Source organism: Notolabrus celidotus, chromosome 7, assembly GCF_009762535.1.
Source record: "Notolabrus celidotus isolate fNotCel1 chromosome 7, fNotCel1.pri, whole genome shotgun sequence".
Classification (NCBI taxonomy): domain Eukaryota; kingdom Metazoa; phylum Chordata; class Actinopteri; order Labriformes; family Labridae; genus Notolabrus; species Notolabrus celidotus.
Window position 1 is genome coordinate 31,398,365 of NC_048278.1, and position 18,270 is coordinate 31,416,634.

The window sequence follows — 18,270 nt, forward strand, 5'->3', positions numbered from 1 at the left end:
GGCGGGGCGGGGAGTGGCGTTTGAGGAGGTCGGTCAGGTATGAGGGGGCGAGGTTATTGAGGGTTTTGTAGGTGATGAGCAGGATCTTGAAGTGGATTCAGTGCTGTAGTGGATTCGGTGCTGTATGAAAAATGCATGCACAAGGTGGACAGCAGAGGGAGACAAAGCACTAAGAGATGTCTTGAATGCAACTGTGAGAAATCCCCTGCTAAGTGCTCTGGTAGGCTACACATATCAATGTACTGATGAAAGACAGCAAGATTAGATTAGATTATCAGAAAACACCACACATGAAAAGGAAAAAAAACAACAAAGATTAAACTGCTTAGGTCACTTGGTTAAGTTATATCCTGTTAGAACCAGAGTGAAAAAAAAAACTAAAATGAGGAAGCAGCTACATGAAGCTTGACATTATACTAGAATTGTGGGAAACTTAGCTTACTCTCTCTCTCCATTAAATCTTTCACAAACACAGTTACTGACGTGGAAAAATAACATCCTGTGGTTTGAGTTTTGCTTCATGTTTCATATTGTGCCAATTTCCACACGTAATCCTTATTTAATTTCATTAAGATAAGATATTTAAATGGAAACAGCCGAAATAATGAGTGAGTCCTGTATCCTGTAGCAGATGTACCTGCTCATTCTTAAACTAGATTTGTGTTTGATTGGACAAGAGGAATTCCAAAGGGTAACTCCTAGTTTCAGTTCATGTATCACTATGCCTCAGCCTGCTGTTCTAAATACTCTTTATGAACACTACAGTGGATGATGTTAGTCTTGATTACTTAAAGCTGATGCTGCTGTATCAAACAACAGATCTGCGTTTCAATGGCTGCATGATAAATCAAAACATGCAAACACACCTATCAGACATAACATTATGACCACCTTCCTTATATGTGTGTAGGCTCCTTTCTGGTCAGGTCACGGCTAAAAAAAAGCCCCTAACCTGATAAGGCATGGACTCCACAAGAACTCTGATGGTGTGCTGCGGTATCAGGCACCAAATACATTAGCAGCAGATGGGGCAGATGGAGGTGGGGCCTCCATGTATAAGACATGGTTGTAAAGCAAATCCCACAGATGCTGGATTAGATTTAGATAAGATGAAATTGGAGACATCCAGGCCATCCTCTTCCATCGCTTTATGGTCCAGTTCTGATGCTCATGTGTCTGTTGTAAGTGTTTTCAGTAGAGACAGGGGTCAGTCTTTTCTGACACTTTCAGTTTTAACTTTTTCAGCAGTCTGAGCTCCAGCAGCTCTTCTGTTGGATCAGACCACACAGTCCAGCCTTCACTCCTTACACACTATAATGAGCCTTTGCCGCCCATGCTCTTGTCACCAGTTTACCTCCTTTGGACCTCTGTTGGTAAATAATGACCCCTGCAAACCAGGAACACCCTACAAAAACAAACTCACACGCACCACAAACACTGCCACCAAAATAATTCGCCTCCCCACACCCAACCTGTCTGACCTCAATAACAGAGCCATCATATGCAGAGCACGCAAGCTAACACTGGACTCCCAACACCTCTACTAATTTTTCACTCTGCTTCCATCTGGTGGCAGATATAGATCTCCATACTGGAGACGAGCCGTTTTATGTATGTATTCTTGTATCTATCTATCTATCTATCTATCTATCTATCTATCTATCTATCTATCTATCTATCTATCTATCTATCTATCTATCTATCTATCTATCTATCTATCTATCTATCTATCTATCTATCTATCTATCTATCTATCACAGAGCTGCAGTTTTGGAGATGCTCTGACAGTCTAGCCTTCACAGCTTGGTCCTTATCAAAGTCAATCACATCCTTACTCTTGTCCATTTGTCCTGCTATTTCCAACACATCAACTTCAAGGACAAAATATTCAATTGCTGCCTTTTCAGCCCATCAACAGGGTCCATTGGAATGATATAATCAATGTTATTTACTAGACCTGTCAGCAGTTGCAATGTTGTCGCTGATCCGTGTAAATGCACTCGTACAAAGTAGCAGGTATAGTGACCATACATGCAAAAAAGTAGCTAGAGTGTATGATACTGTTTGTCATGTTTCAGTCGAGTGTGGAACTAGTTGAGCTGGTGTGATAAGAATATAATCGGTTGATGTTCATTACTTTTTGCTGCTGTTTTCCGTTAGCACAACTATTAAAGGCAACATCACACCTAAAGTTGTGGTATGAATGTCATGAATATCTGCCGCCATTATCTTCAGCACCCTGCTTGAAGCCTCATATTCATAACTGAATCACAGCCCTGCTGATATCTTCTACAGCATCAGTTTATGATCTTATGTGGTGTTGCTTAAATGAGCAACTTCAGTAGATGTGTGAAAACTGGGCTGTGAAATATGAATTCCCCTTGAATCACCACCTCACTCAGACACTGTGTAAGAGTGTGACTACCTCACATGACCTCAGCGCACTTGTTGCCATCACGTCCAGTGTGTGCAACTCTGACTGATGATTTATTTGACTTCTCAGACTGTCAGGTTTAGTCATACTTCTATGAAAAAACTCTCTTACAAGATACATTAGGTCTTGAACATCACCCAAGATCAACTTCCCTTTCATTGTGACGCATTGTTGAAGGAATGATCCAAAAGGAAATTACTTTAGTGTTTCACTTCTGCTTTTCTGCTGAGCTGGAGACTTTGTTCTAAGCACTTTAAAGTACATTTAGGGGAAAGACATGCGGTTGTATTTGTAAATGTGTAACTTAAACATCATTGTATCAGTTCTTTATTTTAACCTATAGGTGACGTTCAGTAGACTACTTTGTTAGTGTATATGGAAAAACAAAGCTGACTTATTTCCACCAGATAAATTTAATTCATGTGAATTTGCTATATGACAGTTATTTGTCTGTTTGAGGTTGTGAGATTTACTGGAGTTAAAAATACCCTCAGTTCCTGTTTCAGCTCGTCTCTGCTTATGGTGTGAATGACATTATGCTGTAGCTTTCAGTTTTTCCACCTCAAGCCAAACTGTATCATTTCTGTGAACTGGGACGTGCCTGACTGCTTCACCTTCTCTGAAATAACAAGCTTTCTAAAGAACAAGCTGAGACAAGTTTAATAAGGTCAATGAGTAATTAAATATAACAAACATGAAGGTAAACCATGGAGTTATCGCCGGTTTGTTTCATGACTACCTGTTGAACCTGTCTGAGATAAGTCTGCTGTAGGAGCCATGAGTGAATTGAAAAGGCACTTTGTGGTCATTTAGAGGTTTACGGTGTGCTTGTCTTTGTATTTTTTGCAGTTTCATTTCTTGTAAATGATAGAATTTATTGTGTGGTCACATGTGCAGTGAAATAGAGGGTTGCATAGGCGGAGGGTTGTTGTATTGAGAAAGCCACCTGTTCATTTTTTGTAAGAGAGGTTGAGCAGGGACACTGTACTGTTGTCTCTGATACTACATTTGCCTGTGGTTAAACATTAAAATTATTTCAGCAGTAGGTGATCTCACTGGGACAGAGCAGTCGACTATACTTGAGAGAACACTTGTTAAGGGCTATGTGAAAGGAAGGACTGATACCACTCTGTGGTCTGCTTGTAAAAATAATACCTACAGCTCATGTGAGGAGTTTGACTGGTCTTGAAACAGACTGAAATTAACAGTGATGCCTCTCTGAAGTACAAAAATAAACAAGATCATCAACAACAAGAATGAAAAAATATATATTGTAATTTTTAATGCATGTAACCACTGTGAAGATGTAGTGTCAGATGCATAAACTGAATAAAACATAGACTTAGTCCCAGAGGTGTCAAAAGTATTCACATTGGTTTAAAAAGAATTCTGTAGAAGTTGAAGTATCAACTCAAGCTTTTTACTCAAGTGTAAAAGTACTGGTTTCAAAACTACTTAAAGTATAAAAGTAAAAGTTTTGTAAGGGGAGAAATAATGACATTAAGGACAAAAGCTTAGGCTGCGCAACAGGAGCCTATAGTGCACTATCCCACCTCCCAAAAAAAACATGTTTCTAAAGGCCATAATGACTATAATGTTATTTTAATGTTGAAATATTTGGGTTGCACCTGTTTCAGCCGCATTTATGCCCATTGAAAATGAAGGCATTTGAGAACAATGCAAGGATATGATGACTAGTTGCCTATCAGTACAGTAATGGTGCAAAAAGTTACAAAACTTCACAGGCATGTTATCAATAGGAGGGGGGGGTTTCTGAGGAAATGCTACATTCAAATTCATGTTAGTTTTCCGTGACTACCAACCTGAGCTTCAACTTCTTCCCTAGCTATGATTTACAGTTATTGGTACATTTAACTGGTTAGTTTGTCAGAAAACACCACGCATGGCGCTGTTGGCCTAGCGGTCTAATACACAGAGGCTATGGCCCTCGTCACAGCGGTCGCAGGCTCGACTCCTGGCCTCTACCATTTGCTGCATGTCTTCCCCCACTCTCCACTCCCCCACATCTCCTTTCTCTCTCCAGCTTTCCTATCCAGTAAAGGCAACAATGCACAAAAACACAACTTTAGAGAAAAGAAAATACCACACATGCACAGGGGTAAAAAAAAAAACCAACAACAAAGATTCAACAGAAACAGCTGGTGTAGCCCTTAGACATATAGAGCTTTCCAAATATTTAACCTTTCACAACTTAAGGTCACTGGTTCAAGTGATATCCTGTTAAAACCAAAGTGACAAAAAAGCTTAAAATGAGGAAGCAGCCAGAAGACACCGTGCGTAGTATAGCTTAGCTTGACGTTTTACTAGAATCATGGGAAACTGCCCGCTGTAGGCTCTAGGCTCAGTTTAAACATGGAGATGTTACTTTAAATGAGGCTACAACAAAGATGAAGCAAGCAGCTTAGCTTACTCTCTCTCTCTCCATTAAGATTTGAAGTTTTTTCATAAACACAGTTACTGACGTGCAAAAATAACATCCTGTGGTTTTAGAGTGTTGCTCAATGTTTCCTATTGTGTCCATTTCCACACATTCTACTTCTCCTTATCTCATTTCATTAAGATAAGCTATGCAAGTGTTAACAGCTGAAATAATGAGTGAGCCCTGTATCCTCTTCTTACAGCAAGGAAGCAACTAAGCAGATTTACCTGTTTGAAACTCATTCTTAAATCTAGATTTGTATTTGATTGTTCATAATGATCCTTCAAAATAAACCTACTTTGCCCTGATGTTTAGGTCCAGTCTACTTTGAAACAAAGACCTAAACTGTAGAAACAGATTTGGCCAGTCAAGATTATTTTGCTTTGACGTGTTTGAGGAAAAAAATAAGTTGAATTGTTGTGTTTGGTTACATAAATCTGAATTAAAAGAATCTTGCTTCTAGTTTTTTTTTTGGGTCTGCAAAGTTGTATCAACAATAAGGCAAAAGTGAAAACTTATTCAACCTTTAAAAGCTTTCAGAAACTCTGTTAGGTAGTTGTTTCACTTTTCAGTTCTCCTATCGTTTTCCATTGAAGTTGTTTGATATCGCTGCTCTTTTTCTATCAGAGGCTTCCACAAACAATATCCTCCCTACTGATGTGGAGTGCAGCCAGATTTAGAGCGAGCCAGATTGTCTGAAGAGAGGGGAGGAGATTAATTATAACCAGGAAGGCAGCAATGAGGAAGTAAAAATGAATAACAGTTGGATATCAAGAATTCAGGGTTTGAAGGAGGGAGCAGATACAGCTAAAGTTGAAGGCTCAAAGTTACTTTATTTGTACCCGTGGGAAGATTTTGTTTGCCGTGAGTCAGCCTCCTTTTTACATCAAAACCAACAAACAGCACAGGACAATACATGACAAGTGCTTTTTGTTTTTCAAGCTAAGGAAGAAAGGTTAAAGGTTACTGCTCAGCTCCAATCTGCAACAATGAAATGTTCAAACCAAGCCAGAAACCTTGGTGTAGTCTTAGACTCAGACCTTAATTTCAGCAGCCACATTAAGACAATTACAAAGTCAGCCTACCATCACCTTAAGAATATATCAAGGATTAAAGGACTTATGTCTCAGCAGGATGCTGAAAAACTCCTCCATACATTTACCTTTAGCAGACTAGACTACTGTAACGTGGTCTTTACAGGACTCCCTAAAAAGTCCATCAGACGGCTGCAGCTCATACAGAATGCTGCTGCTCGAGTCCTAACAAGGACCAAGAAAGTAGACCACATCACTCCAGTTCTTAGATCTCTACACTGGCTTCCTGTCTGTCAGAGAATAGACTTTAAAATCCTGCTGATCGTTTATAAAGCACTGAATGGTTTAGGCCCAAAATACATTGCTGATCTGCTACTACTTTATGAACCATCTGGACCTCTGAGGTCATCAGGTACTGGTCTGTGTTCAGTCCCTAGAGTCAGAACTAAACATGGTGAAGCAGCGTTTAGTCATTATGCACCACATATCTGGAACACACTCCCTGAAAGCTGCAGGTCCGCTCCAACTCTCACCTCTTTTTTAATTTGCCACTGCCTTCCTATCTTAGCTCATTTTAACTCACTTTAAATGCTCATTTTAAATTTACTTTTAACATATTCGTAATTTTACTTTTCTTTTCTCTTTTATCATATTTGTCATTTTAATTGTGTTCTTTTATGCTTGTCTGAATGTTTCCAATGCTTTTAATGTTTTAATGTAAAGCACATTGAGTTGCCCTCGTGTATGAAATGCGTTATACAAATAATGTTGCCTTCCCTTAGTGCTAAAAAGGAAACGCTCAATAAAAACAGGAAATTAGTAGAATCAATAAAAACAAGATAGACCAATTTATAACCCTAGTGGGAGGAGCAGATTTTGTATGACTCCACCAACCAACTCCTTGATTGATTGTTTGATTAATTGATATAAAAGACTGGAAAAGGATGAATATAATTATTGAAGTGTTGTAAATTTTGTATTGTCCCTTTCCAAATAAAAATACAATAATAATAAAATAAAAAACAAGATAGACATAAAATCAACCATTAGTCAAAAAAACAAGTTAGAAAGTGCCACCAGTAAAATGCAGGAAAATGCTGCTAAGGCGACCTGCGCTATTACAAAAGCCTATAAAAACAAAGCTATAGCTAAGCTACATAAGCTACAGCCTATAGTCTGTTTTGGATGCTGGGCAGGTTGAAGCATTGAGTGATTTAGTCTGTTTTAATGTCCCAGAGATTTCTCAAACAATACCTAAAAATCAGATATTTTGATGCTGACTGAATTATGGGCGGTCCCACAAGGGGCAATTTGTTTAAGTAGCTTTAACCTCTTAATAATTGCAATTAATAAACTTGATCCGGTAAACTTTAGCACAATAAAGTATCAAATCTAGCGTTACTGATACAGAATAGCATTATAGATCTATTATTCTGCATGATTCAGTGCTGCTCTTTTCTGATGTGCATTCATTTTTAAAGACTGTTGTAATTTTGATTATGATGTTATTATAAATGGTATATTACAAGACATGTATGGGGCCCAATGTGATGTTTTTTAATGGGGCCCAAAATCCCTGGCAGCGCCCCTGCCTGTGCATTTTGGATTGAAGAGCTGTGATAACGGACAGGAGGGATTTTCCTCTTAAGGGAAAAGGAGCTGTCAGGAATCCGATAGGGGAAGTGTGTTTCCGGACCACTGACATTCCTCAACCAAAAAATACTGTGCTGTTTAGAGCTCCTCTATGCTTTGGTGCTTGTGTGAAGTGAACCCATGTATTTGTGGACATTTGTGTAAGACGGTGGGTTCACATATATGCAACATTCAGGGTCACAAAGTTCAGAATCACTTTTCTTCAAAAGTCCCGGAATTTCCGAAACGACACAATACATCGGAAATTCACTGAGTAACTGGTTTCAATTTCTCTCTCTCGCCCTTCCCACAGAGGATGACGTGATTGTGAAGGCAGCACAGTAACCCGCAGTAGACAGTTTGTAATCGCCACAACCATAAAGGGAGTGGAGAGGAGATTTAATGTTCCCATAGACTTTACTTTCACTCTTTTCTCTCACTCTCTCACACCGTCCTTTTCTTCATTCAGTCATTTCGTACCGTTTTTAAACGATTTGATCGGATCACCAGGATGTCTTCCTCTAAAGTGATTTGGGTTTTATTTGGGGTGAATTTTCTATTCGTCCTCCATGTGTCCGGCTGTGGTAAGTCTTTAGAAACACAATTTGGAGTCCCAGCTAGTAACGTTCTGTTCTAAAAACATTCTGTTAATTTTCCAGAGAATGTTACTGTAATGTTTTTAAGTTTGCTTTGTGTTCAAAGAATGTTCTCTTGTAAGATTCTCTAAAAACATTAATACAATGTTTGGTAAACATTCATAAAATGTTAAGTGACAACAGGGTCCCAATGTTCTTTGAAACATTCTCAAATGTTCACAATTTGTTCTCAGAGGTAAAAACATTCAATAATCTGTGACCCAAAGAATGTTATCAAAACATTCTTTGAACTTTGAAGATAACACATTCTATCTTTGTTCTAATTAAATATAACCAACTTATTCTTAAATAAAACATTTTGTGATTTGAGGCGTCAGAAAAATCCTCAAAGCAACATGTAAAAAAATGCTGTTTTGAGGATTTTGTTATTAAGTAACATTATGGGAACATTTTATGGAAAACATTCAATAATCTGTGACCTGAAGAATATTATTGAAACATCATCTGAGTGTTATGACAAAATGTTCTTCTTTCATTGATAGTTACCAAAAAGGAACTTTTTTTTGTATTATTTCACTCAGAACCTTGTCTTGAAACATTATCAGGACTTATGTGGAATGTTAGCCAATGTGGTGAGAACATTCCCTGCTAGCTGGGTAACTATTTCCTCTCTGTATTACCTCCATGTGTCAATGAACAGCTCAGTTTGTTGTTCTAAATGTTGCTTACTATGTCCTTGACAGTTGTTTACTTTAGCAGATAAGGAAGGCTAAACATGTGCAGGTCTTGCACCAAATCGTACTCCAAATTAAAGAGGTTTAATGCACCCAATGCACCACATCCTATCCATTGCAGATTATTATTTTATATGGTGTTGGATGATTTGTTAACCAAATTGACCTTTGTTCGTTTCTGTGTACTGTGCATTAGGCTGTAGACTGACCATGTTCATGAATACAGTGTTATATAGTCTAGTTATTGTCATGATGTTTATGTTTTCCTTCTTAATATTCTACCTGACATTGTAAACTTTGTGTGGAAGTACAGCAAACATCTGTTTATTTTTAAAGGCACTTTGAGGAGATTTAACTGGCTGTGAAACAGACTGAAACAGATGCTTCTTTATGACCTTCATAAGCTGCAAGATTGATCATGTCTCTATTGTAATTTGTAGGCTAATGCCTGAAACAGCTGTGAGTTGGTGTGTGTCAGACCCAAATGAAAATATGCTGTATATTACTTTTTATGATTTATGACCAAGTGCCCATATTTCCCCAAAACATTGTTTTAATTGGATATTTCATTTTAAAAAGAGACGATGTGACATCATGATTGACAGCTCTGTTGACCAATGCTCGCTCCCCAGTGTTCTGTAGAGTTTGCAGAGTAAAGTAGAAACAGCTTTAAAAATGTATAACTGACACTTAAAAAAGAGTCATTGAACTTTCAAAAGCCATAAATGTCTCCATCAAATCAACACATGAATGAATCTGCTCTGCTGTGGACTGAACCCAGCTGAGGGAACAATGCATGTTTTAATTAGTGTCACGGGTAGGGATCGGACATGATTTTCGAATGCTCAACTATTCATTCACTTATTAAAAAACGCAGAGTTAATGCTACAATGCAATGCAATGCAAATATGATCTCATTCTAAAAGTAAAATTTTTTGTTGTTTTTACCGGTGCTTGTTTGCAATACGCCCTTCCCGCCAGACGGTGGCTAAAGAGCGTCATGAAGCTGTTTGCTAACCGCATTAAGTAGCTAACCGGAGGATAATAAAGGCTGATGCTTCTGCGTCGGCCCTACGCAGCAGGGGCTGACACGGACATGAGCACCACATACTTCTACGTCAATGACTCAGTGACGCGCAGCAATTCTCAGCCGAAAAGGCTTGAGGGCAGTGTGGTCTCTCTGATAGTCCAGCCGCCTGTGTCCGGCCCCGCTGCGATCTCTGTTTACTTTTCCACAGCGATTCAGAGCGTGTTATGTTAATCTACACCTGATACATGTTGCTGTTTATCATACAGACATGATTAAATGGAAGATAGAGAGGAGGAGATGAAATACACGGCCAATGTGCGGCTGATGAGCGGGGATCCCGAAAGTGCTGTAAATGTGGGAAGTACAATGCTGCCGAGCCGACCAATCACAGGGCTTGTGGCCCGTGTCAATTCTATGTGTAGTTACCATAGACTGTAAATAAAAATGGACAGCATTGCTCCGCCTTTTCCCGTTGTATGGTTCTGAAGCCAAAAAGTCCCGGTCCTGGGCGCCGCCATTGTGCAGCCAGAGCCTGTGAAGCCACTGTAACGAGCTCCACCCTACAGCGTAGCGTCACAAGACGCTGAGTGTCCTTTGAAGTTTCCCTCTACGGCAGCTGTGAATCAAAGGAAGCCCGAGAGTAAAACCTCGTTTTTTAAACTCTAATAACTAACGAAAAAGAAACTTTTCAGGAAAAAGAGGCCTTGAACACAAAACAGTCAAATAATAACTACATATCACCACAGCATACGGATGTGAGAAACATTCGTACGACATGTATTTATTTTTTAAAGTTTGACTGCTCCCAGACAGATTTTTCACCTATACTGCAGCCAGCCACCAGGGGGCAGACACACTGCTGAAAGCTTCAACACCAGGGGAGCATCCGGCTCCCATCAGAAGTATAAATCAGCCAAAGAAGAAAAAATCAGCGACAGTTGCTGGAAATATTTCTGTAGTGCTGTGAGATTCAGAAACAGAAATAGCAGAGACTGAGCATGGCTGTGAAATGTAAACATACACGGCACGTTGCTGCATCACAGAAACACCGGCATACAGACGCTGCCAGTGCCTGCTACTTGCAGCACCTCGTCCCAGTGCTGGTTTACACTACTACCACACAAACGGACTGTTAACGGGACAGGTGTGCTGTCAGAAAGCTTGATTATGAATAGTGATTTGACTTGAATTGCCTATCCTTAGTTGCGGGTGTGACGTCAGACTCTCTGCACATGGCTTATGCACCAACAGCGCAAATGTCAGCATCCATGGAGGTGATCTTTTGGCTTCAAAGCTCACAGTCGGCAAAAATTAAGTGATGATCTCCGTTCTATATACAGACAATGTGATATACCAGGTGATTGACAGCAGGCAGAAGAAACAGCATTTTTTATATACCCGCAGTGAGTGATACATGTCATTTGTTAAAAGACAACAGGATGAGTTCTTTGTCTGAAAACACTACTTTCACATGTACAGGACAAGGGATGAGAGGTATCACTTTGTCCACAGGGGGACCTAAAACCGCCACAAATAAAAAGTTCCTCACAGCAGCTTTAAGACCTAGACTAATGCTTATCCATTGCTGGCATTGGCTTTGTGTAGTCATACAGTATTTATTGCCATAACATACAAACCATATGTTATTCTTACTTTCTGAATATTACACTTCACATATGAAGCTCTGTGTTAGTATCTATAGTCATGTTACTACAGCAGGTGTCTTCAGGTCTATACCTATTAGCAATATGGCCATGTTGCCATCAGATTGAATAACAGAAACTATAACTTAATGATTTGTTATCATGATTATTACAACTATTGTTTGTATTTGTAGAGCACTTTTCGAGACAGGAGCACAAAGTGATTTCCAAAAACAAGTTAAAAGACACGATCAAGAGAAAAGATTGATACAGATAAGGAATAGGTTGCGAATGTGAAAACAAAGTGAATGTGCACACAAACTGTAATAATGTTATCTGTCAGCTAAAAAGGCGAGTCTGTAAAAATGAATCTTCTGAGACAGGATTTAGAAACAGAAAACTGTTTCTACTGACTGAATATGAGAGAGTTGAAGTGCTGTCCCAGCAACAGCTTAATCGCCCTTTGACCGCAGCTTTGACTCTGGCACAGTTAACAGGTCTAATGTAAATATATGTTTGATCAACAATCCACTAAAATGAAATGTAGCAGGGGCAGCATGTATGGCTCGTTTACAGAGAGTGTGTGGTTTCCTGGAAATGTAGCTCTCCAGTAAAGAGGAAGAGCTTTCAGGAAATATAGATAAACATGTAAAACAATGTTGTGAGGGTATGGTTGGTCGCACTTCTACTTCTAAGTGCTTCTTTAATGAATGTGTGTAAAAAGACAGTTTTAGACATGTGTTTTGAAATCTCTTCTCTTTGTGTGTGTTACAGATGAAAACTGTGGTGATAAACCTGTGTTCAGTCCAACCCACCTGATAGTGAAGTATGGTGACCCAGCGTCTGCGAGCTGCACTGCATGTCAGCGTGAATGCATCAACAACATTGTTAATTTGGAGCATTCTGTGGGAGTTACTGAAACAAATGGAACTTTGCTTTCATGGACAGTTGATAGTTTGAAAGAATGGGAACTTTCTCTCCAGTGCTATTATAGTAATGCTTCAGATTACCAGTGCTGCACTAAACTGCCTCTAACTCTCTACAGTAAGTAAACCTGCCTTTAAACAAAATACTGTTGCTAGTGAGGATTCCTGGTTTAGAGACTAAATGAATGATATTCAGGTTCATTCTAGATGTTCTTACAGTGTGTTTACCCTGTGATCTCTCTTTGTTTGTCTCCTCAGAGCCCCCGGATAATGTGTCTTTCAGCTTTGGTAACAACACAGGGCCATTGATGATAAATACCTTGTACACTCTGGAGTGTACAATTGAAAATGTTGCTCCTATTGGAAATGTCGAAGCAGTCTTCTACAAAGACGGCATCCCTTTTGGTCAAGTAATGAAGACCCTCTTAGAAGACAAAAAACCAACGACTCAGTCCTTTCCTTTGTCCCGTCTCCTTTCTGAGCATGATAACGGATCAGAGTACTGGTGTGAGTCAGTGTTTAGACTGAAATCTAAAGGACAACAGCCCCCTCCAGTGGTTAGATCACAAAGAAGTACTGCCATCGTGCACTGTGAGTCTGATTACAATTATCTTCTCTATCAGTTATGATCTTTAAAATATGTTCCTTAAAGCTGCTTCAACCATCTATTGAGCAATCGGTCACATCACTACTTTGTATGCACAAACTAGCCATGTTCCATCACCTCACTCTGCACTCTGCAAAGTGACAGATAACTACAGATGTGTCTTTTCATAAACTTAGTGGATTAAAGTGGAACAAAATTATCTGTAAAATGTTATAGAGCTGAAGATGGGACAGCGAGGAGAGTACAATCCAACACTGCTTTTTTAATAGATTGCTTTGATGGATCATCGTATTAAATTGTTCCCATTTTTCTGTCCTGACATGTCATATTTTCTCTTTAATCCACACACAGATAAACCTAAGCTTCAGGTGATAAGAGATTCAGACTGGGTCACCATCAATGAAGGAGAAAAGTTGCAACTGAACTGCACATCTGTGGGAAACCCCAGCCCTTCGTACAACTGGACGCTTCCATCAGGCAGACTTTCCCCTTCCAGGAGCAGCGTCTTTACTGTCGAATCTGTAGCTGTTGAACATGAAGGGAAGTACACCTGTGTTGTCAGCAACGATTACGGGACTATCCCTGTAGAGTTTAATGTGGAGGTCAGAGGTGAGTTCACAATCCAGTTTGTTACATTTTGACCAATTGTGGTTGTTTTTTATATTTGTCTTACACTGATGTTTTTTTTGTTCCTCTTTTCATTTACCCAATCCTCCCACAGTCAGCTACCTTGGATACATCCTAATTGGGGTGGTTATTGCTGTTGCTATTCTTGTCATCATTGGGGCTATCGTATACAACCGCTACTACAAGAATAACCGAACAGGGGAGTACAACCTGAGGGACGCTCTACGCTTTCGCAAACGACACACTCCAGTGCCTACTGTAGAGTGAATCTATGGAGAAGCCTGAAATGTGTATGGGCCATTTATTGAATTCAAATATGGACGACACGTCTCCACCTCCTCCTATTGTACAATGATACTCCCTGATCAGCTAATGAGCTACCCCCTGCGACAGGCACTGACATCTTGCACTGGTGACACAATATTGACACCAAGTCCCTGCTGCCAACCAAAGCACATGGAACCTACAGATAACACCACAAGTTCCCTAAAGTTGGTACAGTCTGAAGCAGAACAGATGCTTGTGCCAGTTCGAAGCGGACTCTCTGGGTGATGGATAGTTCAGTGACTCTTGTCCTAGTGTTTGCTGCATTTCCTCTTGCTGTTCCTCTTCTCTGCTAATTTGGTACACACAGTGTCACTGGAGCCACATGAGTTAACGCAGCTGTCAATCATGACGTCGCATCCTCTTTCTTTATTATGAAATAACCAAACTTCTCAGAAATATACTAACTATACTTACAGAAAATATGCTTGAGAAATAGTTACTTAAAGTGCGTTTTAATTTGCTAGTTTGACCTATGTCTACTCAAAGCTTTCTGTAACAGGGCACTGTAGTTTTTTAAAAACATTATTTCAATAGAAGATTTAAAAAATACTCTTGATGAGGACCGTTTGAGCTAATTAACACCATAGACTGTATAAAATATGGACGTAGTATCCATGACGTCACCCATCTGTTCCTGAGCGCTGTTTTGAAGCCAATCGATGGCGGCAGCCATATTGGAAATGCGGAACTCAACCAGGCAGAGTGTGACGTAAAGGGGCGGAGTTTGAGCCTCTTAGCCAACAGCTATGTGTTCCCGACCGGGAGTCAAGTCAGTCATGTCCTTATTTGGGCAAAAACTCATAATCTTAATATCTTCTGAACTGTCGTGTTAGAAAAAAAATTCACCCCCGTACAGTGTGTGCCGATAGAGAGATTAGCTACGTAGGCCGAACCAGGCTGTTTGAACCAGGCTGTAAACATGTTTATTAATGCTGCAAAGATCGTCTTTTTCCCATTCATGTCTATGTGGTTTCCGGTGTTTCTGCAGCCAGCCTCAAGCAGATTCTCGATGAATTGCAGTTTATAACACTTTCGCATGGGCTTCATAGTTTGAGACCGGAGGTTTCCGCTTGATTAACACACATTTAATACAGTATACTTTGTTCTCTTAGCTATGATTTGATTCTCTCAGTATTGCTGAAAAACCTACGCTAGAAGCTGAGTTGCTACTTCTTTGCTGTTAGTTCACCGAATGCTAAAATGGCTTAAAGCATCAGTATTTAGACATAACTTAAGTATTTAAGCTGTAACATCATAAGCATACATTCATAACTGAGCTGCTTAGCATCACGTTACATTGCGATAATCTACATACATTTAAATGCCTCAGTCTACAAGTTCCTTTCTAGACTACCGTGTTGCATAATATAATTATACTTCTTGAAGCAAAAGCTACTATTGAAGCCGTACAAGGAACACAGCACAGTCATAATGAAGATAAACGGGGCTCTCAGTGCACTGACAACTTACATTTTCATAGAAAATAAAGCTATTCTTTTCCTTTTATTGAAGCCACAAAGAAGAACCTTAGAATTCATTCTAATCTCAGTGTCATCCTTGTTGTTAAAGACATAGATGTGGTTTGTAAATACATGAAAAAAATACAGAAATGTGTAAATGTAAAATATATGTTTCAAAGACCAAGTCCGAATGTACATTTCCACAGGGTTAGAGTATATTGATGATTGATATTGGATGTTGATTCTTCATTTTAAACATTTCTAAGCTGTACAGATTGTTTGAGGAGTAGACACTCAGTCCTAAGACATGGATATTTTTATGTAGGTTGATTTATAGGTCATTGAAGCCTCAGAGTGAAAGTAATTACAGGTGGTTAGAGCCACTTAACCCATTAAAAAAAACAAAAAAACTCTTTGCAGTCTTACAATCAATAATTTAATTCATTTAATTTGGAAAATAAAAAAAGTCACTCACATCTTGTGTATTTGGCCACATTGGCTAAAATATAAACTGTAAGTGTTAATTAGGTAATCTGCTCTTTTGTGTTTTTTGCTGTTTTGTTGTTGTTGTATCACTACAAATGACTGTCTGTAGGGAGTGGCTGTATATTTACATACATCTTTTTTTTTTAACATGAAAGAAATATATACTGTAAACTTGTTCTAAGAATTGGCTGTATATGACAAAGTTCCTTCATTTCCGCCCATTGTGAGCTTTGGAGCCAAAAGGCCAACAGGCGTTGACATATTGTGCTGCTGCAGCCAAAGCATTCGCGGAAGCAACCTGGCTAGTAGTCTCATGGGACACCGAAACCAAAACAAGCATTACACTTACTGATAGAACATTGAAGATCCCTCAGGTTGGAAACATATGGCTTTTAAAAGTTCAATGACTCTTGTGTTGGTGTTCAGTATGTTTTTTTCTCAGCATTCCTTCTCTGCTCTGCTAATCTGATACAGAACTGCAGGAGCCTCCACAGAGCTGTCAATCATGACGTCACATACGCTCTTTTTAAAATGAAATAACTAATTAAAACTAAACTTGTCAGAAAAATGAACACTTTGACAGAAATCAGCATGATAAGAACTGTAATGTCAGAAACCATGTTTGAAAAAAGTCAATTTGATATTTTAATTTTATAGCTTTGCCTCTTTTCCCTCTGTTAACACTACGGAGGCGGATGCTTTATGAACTGTACTGCAGCCAGTCAGCAGGGGGCGCGCTAAACTTTTGGCCTCAAAGCAAAAATGCACTCATGGTATCCATTTTAATGTACAACCTATGGTTCTAACCTACAGTCACTGATTGTGCAACAGTTGCCCCTCTGTATGCGAGTTCATGTGTGTGTATTTTTTGTGGTGTGCAGTATTGGTGTGATAGCTTTATGACACTGGAATAAATTTTGTTGTTGTTTTTGTACCAAAAACTGTAATTCCAAGTTGTTAGCTGAAAAGATCCTTTTTGATATGTGGATAAATGTACACACTTTGTACAAACAATACATACAGTGTCTTTAAACAATATTTCATTGCATTTACAAATACATGGAACTAAAACACAACATGACCTGTTTTCTGTTTCCTAACTGTTCACTTAAAACTACAGATTTCTGCCATCAAGCTTGAGGATCTGACCTCAAATGCCTTATAGTGTGTGTAAATGGTTGCTTGTCATGCTTGCTTGGTTCTACAAAGTGGAGTAAACTGAAGCATCTGCTGGAACTGGAAAAAAGTAATTACAGATTTCCTGTTTATGAGATTCTTCATTGCGAGGCCATTTTAACCCTTTCAGAACTGTTGGAGGGTTTTGATCTTTTATGGGGAACCCTGCCTGCTGCACAGATTTTGTTTTGGGCGGGGCGGGTTAATGCATCCCAAAAATGTTTCACTCCAACTCTGTTTCTTTCCTCCCTTTACCTCTCCTCTCCTGCCAGGAAGAAACTTTTATAGGAGATAAGATAAGAGGAGGACAACATTCATTTTGTTTGTTTTTAATCTCTGATTCTCAGTAAAAGAAATTTTACTAATGAAGTATCCTTGTCAAAGCTGATGAAAATATGTTCACACTTGTTCATCCAAGATACACAAGTGTGAAATCTAATCATGTCTGCACTGTTATTGCATGTTTATTACTTCAGGAGACTCGTGATAGACTACACAGATTACATTCTTGTGAGACTTTATTTGAAAACATGTCCAAACCATTATGTCCAGATGTCCTGCAGTCAGATTTGTAACATTCCTTTAGCTGAACAAGACTCAAAAAACCACTTCCTTTTTTTTCAAGTTACCACTGAATATCGAGCCATGGTGACAGAGTAATGACTTAAAAACTGAGAGCACTTAAACAGGAAACACCTCTGCATCCTGGCCTGGAACACTCCGGCAGTTGCTCCATATTGATCATGGCACAAGCGCATGCTTGTTATTGCAGAAGTGTAGGAAAAACATGTGAACACCTGATAAGTCACATTTGTTGTTGTAAATTTTAAACTCAAATGATAAGGTCATTGGAGCTGGGACAATGTGCATGCAACCCATGAGGGGATGCATATTGAACTTGTAAACTTGTATCGCACTACAGATACATTAACATTTTAATTGATGATTCTTTGACTTTTACCCCTTACATCCAGCAGCTCACTAAAAGGTTGAAATTAAAGCTGGATTTTTATTTCAGCATCAGATCCTGCCTTTCTTTTGAAGCCAAGAAAAAACTTGTTGCTGTTTAAAGTCAGAATTCTGAGAATAAAGTAAGAATTCTGAGAATAAAGTCAGAA

At 39.1% G+C, this 18,270-nt stretch overlaps 1 protein-coding gene across 1 annotated transcript; it reads left to right on the top strand.

Moving 5' to 3' along the window:
- Window positions 1–7,618: 7,618 nt before the first annotated feature.
- On the top strand, window positions 7,619–17,521 carry LOC117815264 (neurotrimin-like). Its single transcript, XM_034686877.1, has 6 exons — window positions 7,619–7,709; window positions 7,854–8,124; window positions 12,318–12,587; window positions 12,728–13,060; window positions 13,428–13,685; window positions 13,798–17,521. The coding sequence occupies exons 2-6, from the start codon at window positions 8,052–8,054 to the stop codon at window positions 13,968–13,970; spliced, it is 1,107 nt and encodes a 368-aa protein (XP_034542768.1). The 5' UTR covers window positions 7,619–7,709; window positions 7,854–8,051; the 3' UTR covers window positions 13,971–17,521.
- The last annotated feature ends 749 nt before the right edge of the window (window positions 17,522–18,270 follow it).

Excerpts from the sequence above, each read along its gene's own strand:
- LOC117815264 (XM_034686877.1), top strand. The coding sequence starts at position 8,052 with ATGTCTTCCTCTAAAGTGATTTGGGTTTTATTTGGGGTGAATTTTCTA. Across the intron at positions 12,588-12,727 it reads ACTGCCTCTAACTCTCTACA|AGCCCCCGGATAATGTGTCT; the intron begins GTAAGTAAACCT and ends TTGTCTCCTCAG. Across the intron at positions 13,686-13,797 it reads GTTTAATGTGGAGGTCAGAG|TCAGCTACCTTGGATACATC; the intron begins GTGAGTTCACAA and ends ATCCTCCCACAG.